The sequence below is a fragment of the Aegilops tauschii genome, chromosome 2, assembly GCF_002575655.3.
Source record: "Aegilops tauschii subsp. strangulata cultivar AL8/78 chromosome 2, Aet v6.0, whole genome shotgun sequence".
In the NCBI taxonomy this organism is placed as follows: Eukaryota; Viridiplantae; Streptophyta; class Magnoliopsida; order Poales; family Poaceae; genus Aegilops; species Aegilops tauschii.
This window is the reverse complement of record NC_053036.3, coordinates 529,595,973-529,601,013: the sequence shown is the minus strand read 5'-3', so window position 1 is coordinate 529,601,013 and position 5,041 is coordinate 529,595,973. Positions and strand designations below refer to the sequence as shown.

General features: G+C 47.8%; 1 protein-coding gene across 1 annotated transcript; it reads left to right on the top strand.

The window, feature by feature from the left end:
• Positions 1-4,308: 4,308 nt before the first annotated feature.
• LOC109750009 (histone H4-like) lies at positions 4,309-4,759 on the top strand. Its single transcript, XM_020308953.3, has one exon. The coding sequence runs from the start codon at positions 4,314-4,316 to the stop codon at positions 4,731-4,733; it is 420 nt and encodes a 139-aa protein (XP_020164542.3). The 5' UTR covers positions 4,309-4,313; the 3' UTR covers positions 4,734-4,759.
• The last annotated feature ends 282 nt before the right edge of the window (positions 4,760-5,041 follow it).

Here is a 5,041-nt window from a genome sequence, read left to right as displayed (position 1 = left end):
GAAATAACATGCATGCCTACCACAGGTCTATGTTTATCTTTAGCACAAGGTTTAGCAATTCTAGCAGTCTCATCACAGAAATAAATAACATGCCCATCAATATTATCAGCCAAGAGATCTTTAACAATAGCAATATTAGGTTCAACTTTAACTTGCTCAGGAGGTGTATAAGTTCTAATATTGCTTTTACGAACCACAGTTGAAGCTTTAGCATGATCCTTTATTCTAACAGGGAAAGGTGGTTTCTCAACATAAGCAGTAGGAACAATAGGATCGTTATAAGTGATAGTCTTTTCTTCAACTTTAATAGGTGCAGCTACTTTTACTTCTATGGGAGGATGATATTTAAACCACTTCTCCTTAGGGAGATCAACATGAGTAGCAAAAGATTCACAGAAAGAAGCTACTATCTTAGAGTCAAGTCCATATTTAGTGCTAAATTTACGGAAAACATCGGTATCCATAAAACATTTAACACAATCAAAATTAGGTGTCGTACCTGACTCCTTACCTTCGTCGAGGTCCCAATCTTCAGAGTTGCGTTTAATTCTTTCTAATAAATCCCATTTGAATTCAATAGTCTTCATCATAAAAGAGCCAGCACAAGAAGTGTCGAGCATGGTGCGATTGTTATCAGAAAGCCGAGCATAAATTTTTTGAATAATCATTTATCTTGAGAGCTCATGATTGGGGCATGAATATAACATTGACTTAAGCCTCCCCCAAGCTTGAGCGATGCTTTCTCCTTCGCGAGGCCAAAAATTATATATATAATTGCGGTCACGATGAACAAGATGCATAGGATAAAACTTCTGATGAAATTCCAATTTCAATCGTTTGTAGTTCCATGATCCCATATCATCACATAGCCTATACCATGTCAATGCATCTCCCTTCAAAGATAAAGGGAAGACCTTCTTCTTGATAACATCATCGGGCATACCTGCAAGCTTAAATAATCCACAAACTTCATCCACATATATTAGGTGCTCATCAGGATGTAATGTTCCATCTCCTGCAAAAGGATTAGCTAGCAGTTTTTCTATCATACCCGAAGGAATTTCAAAGTAGACATTTTCATTTTCAGTAGGTTCAATAGGTTGAGGAGCAACTCTTTGCTCTACTGGTCGGAGTGAAGATACCTGAACAAGCCCCTCAGAGGATTACTTTCCATAGTAACAAGTGACAATAAATTTCAGCACACTATATAAATTTTTCCTTACCAAATTCCACCTACCAAAGGCACTTCACTCCCCGGCAACGGCGCCAGAAAAGAGTCTTGATGACCCACAAGTATAGGGGATCTATCATAGTCCTTTCAATAAGTAAGAGTGTCGAACCCAATGAGGAGCAGAAGGAAATGATAAGCGGTTTTTAGCAAGGTATTCTCTGCAAGCACTGCAAAGGACAAGCCTGGACAAACTCTTATATGAAGGAAAATGCTCCCGAGGACACATGGGAATTATCGTCAAGCTAGTTTTCATCACGTTCATATGATTCGCGTTCGGTACTTTGATAATTTGATATGTGGGTGCACCGGTGCTTGGGTGCTGCCCTTACTTGGACAAACATCCCACTTATGATTAACTCCTATTGCAAGCATCCGCAACTACAAAATAAGTATTAAGGTAAACCTAACCATAGCATGAAACATATGGATCCAAATCAGCCCCTTACGAAGCAACGCATAAACTAGGGTTTAAGCTTCTGTCACTCTAGCAACCCATCATCTACTTATTACTTCCCAATGCCTTCCTCTAGGCCCAAATAATGGTGAAGTGTCATGTAGTCGACGTTCACATAACACCACTAGAGGAGAGACAACATAAATCTCATCAAAATATCGAACGAATACCAAATTCACATGACTACTAATAGCAAGACTTCTCCCATGTCCTCGGGAACAAACGTAACTACTCACAAAGCATATTCATGTTCATAATCAGAGGAGTATTAATATGCATATAGGATCTGAACATATGATCTTCCACCAAATAAACCAACTAACATCAACTACAAGGAGTAATCAACACTACTAGCAACCTACAGGTACCAATCCCAGACTTAGAGACAAGAATTGGATACAAGAGATGAACTAGGGTTTGAGAGGAGATGGTGCTGGTGAAGATGTTGATGGAGATTGGCCCCCTCCCGATGAGAGGAGCGTTGGTGATGACGATGGCGATGATTTCCCCCTCCCGGAGGGAAGTGTCCCCGGCAGAACAGCTCCGCCGGAGCCCTAGATTGGTTCCGCCTCGTGGCGGCGGAGTCTCGTCCCGAAAGCTTGCTTATGATTTTTCTTCGGACGAAAGACTTCATATAGCAGAAGATGGGCACCAGAGGGCCAACAGGGGGCCCACGAGGCAGGGGGCGCGCCCAGGGGGGTAGGGCGCGCCCCCACCCTCGTGGCCAGGGTGTGGGCCCCCTCTGGTATTTCTTCTGCTCAGTATTTTTCATTATTTCCAAAAATAACTTCCGTGGAGTTTCAGGACTTTTGGAGTTGTGCAGAATAGGTCTCTAATATATGCTCCTTTTCCAGCCCAGAATTCCAGCTGCTGGCAATCTCCCTCCTTATGCAAACCTTGTAAAATAAGAGAGAATAGGCATAAGTATTGTGACATAATGTGTAATAATAACCCATAATGCAATAAATATCGATATAAAAGCATGATGCAAAATGGACGTATCAGTGGACGACACTCTCCCCTCTCGTTTCTATGCATCACCATGATCTTGCGTGTGCGTATGAATTTTTTTGAAATTACTACGTTCCCCAACAGTGCGGACAGCGGCGGTGCTTCCTGGTGCTCCTCCTCCACTTCCAGCGCCGGGAGGTTGAGGTCGCGGCGCGCTGGGAGAGCGGGCGTCGGCGCAACGGCCTCGATCTCCTCTGTCTTCATGTTCGGCAAGAGGTTGATGACGAGCCTGGGCTTGAGTGCGTCCAGGGGGACTGCAACAGGCGGTGAGGAGAACTCTGGTAGTGGATTGTAGCCCGACGGGTTGAAGTGCTCCGGGTCCTCGTCAGATGGCGTCGGGGACAGGAGGCCCGACCCGTACCCGTAGCCTGCGCAAGAGTACATCAGCGGAGGCGGCGCTGCGAGTTCCTCATCGAAGAAGTAGCGATCTGGGTCATCGACGAGCCATTCGGCGCTTGGCCCGGCAAGCATCCACTCCATGGGCGCGTACATCGGCGGAGGAGGCGGTAGTTCGGTGGCATCCGTTGTGATGTTGGAGGCAGAGGCCTCATCCTCGTACTTGATCCCGACCCCTGCCGCGACATTCGACACTGCATCAACCTATTCGTCGACATCATTTGGAGCGGCAGCAACCTCTTGGGGCATGACCAGAACCTCTTCCCTGGGCGCATCCGCCCTGGTACTCGGTCCTGGCGCTCTAGGGGAGTTGCCGCGGTGCACCCAACGGTGACCACAGTGGAGGCGCTGGCGATGGGCATGGCGGCGAAGGAGGCCACCACCAGGACCGTAGTGACGAAGAGGAGCACGATATGGTGCACTGCGGCGGCGGAGGCCGCCGTTCCTGTTCAGGCGATGCTGATGGCGGCGTCCATAGTTCCGACGTCGAACAACGGCCAGACCAAAAGTCCGGCGAGGAAGACGGAGACGACGATGCTCCCTGGCCACGAACGTGGCGAAGGCAAAAGCAAGGTCTGGCAACAATGCCATTGTTCTCACCTTTCTTCTTCTTGGCCTATTCTCTCTGTACTAGAGCGATGCGTGCATGATAACGCGAGAAGAAAAGAAAGATTGAAGTGAATGAGTGCTTTCATTGATAATGACTGCAGGTTTTATGTCTCCTGAACAGTCGCAAGTACAAGCCGATTACAGTGTTCGCGTTGATTCGAAAAGACACGACGACGGTTTGGAAAGACACGATGATGACTGTCGCTAGGTACTGCGTCTGGACAACGCCAGGATTCCAACGACCAGTTAGGATATTCTAAGGAATCTACTAATCGCCTAATTAGCCTAATACTAATACTACTAGATTCCTAACAAACATATACGATAAAGCAACCGCCTAGACCTCACATCCTGCGCCACGTCATGGTTCCACACCAGCACCCTCCCAGCTCATCTCACCCTTCTGATCCTAATCCAACGTCCCATCTCCACCGTCTCGCGGATCGACCCACAAAAGCACCTCCCGCCCCAAATCCTCCAAAATTTTGCACTTCCCACCCAAAATCCTCCCATATAAACCCCCTCGCCCTCACATCCCAAAGCCCATCGCAAGCATCAGACTCCCGCCAAAGCAGTTCCTCTTCATCCTAATCACCCTCTCTCGCAGCGGCGATGGCTGGGCGCGGCAAGGGCGGCAAGGGGCTGGGAAAGGGCGGCGCCAAGCGCCACCGGAAGGTCCTCCGCGACAACATCCAGGGCATCACCAAGCCAGCGATCCGGAGGCTGGCGAGGAGGGGCGGCGTGAAGCGCATATCCGGCCTCATCTACAAGGAGACCCGCGGCGTCCTCAAGATCTTCCTCGAGAATGTCATCCGCGACGCCATCACCTACACCGAGCACGCTCGCCGCAAGACCATCACCGCCATGGATGTCGTCTACGCGCTCAAGCGCCAGGGCCGCACCCTCTACGGCTTCGGAGGCTGGATTCGTGTAGCGGAGCAACTTCCTCGTTTGCTCTGTGTGATATGTGCTATGGTGGATGGATTTACTGATTTGTTGTTCGTCGTTGTGTTCTGTCTTTGGGTTCAGTAGGCTGTGTAATACCCTGTTCTGTTCAATGCAATCAGTTTGATTCTGAATCCCGGCGAAATGCTTCACTGCTGAATTGTATTTTGCTTTTCTAAGACTGACTGATTTGATCTGTTTAGATCGCGTCGCTGTACTGAATAAGTCTTCTATTTGTTCAAGCATTTCACACTCGTTGCTTCCCAGTTTAGATCCTATAGCTATACTGACTCAGTCTCAAGTATTTGAATCTCGTTGCTTCTCATTTTATTTTAGATAGTATGGCTGTAAGGGGATCGTTGCAATACTTCCTCTTACAATGTGTTTGGTTCGGG

Bases quoted from the DNA above. Each gene is read 5' to 3' on its own strand.
- LOC109750009 (XM_020308953.3), top strand. From the start codon at position 4,314: ATGGCTGGGCGCGGCAAGGGCGGCAAGGGGCTGGGAAAGGGCGGCGCC.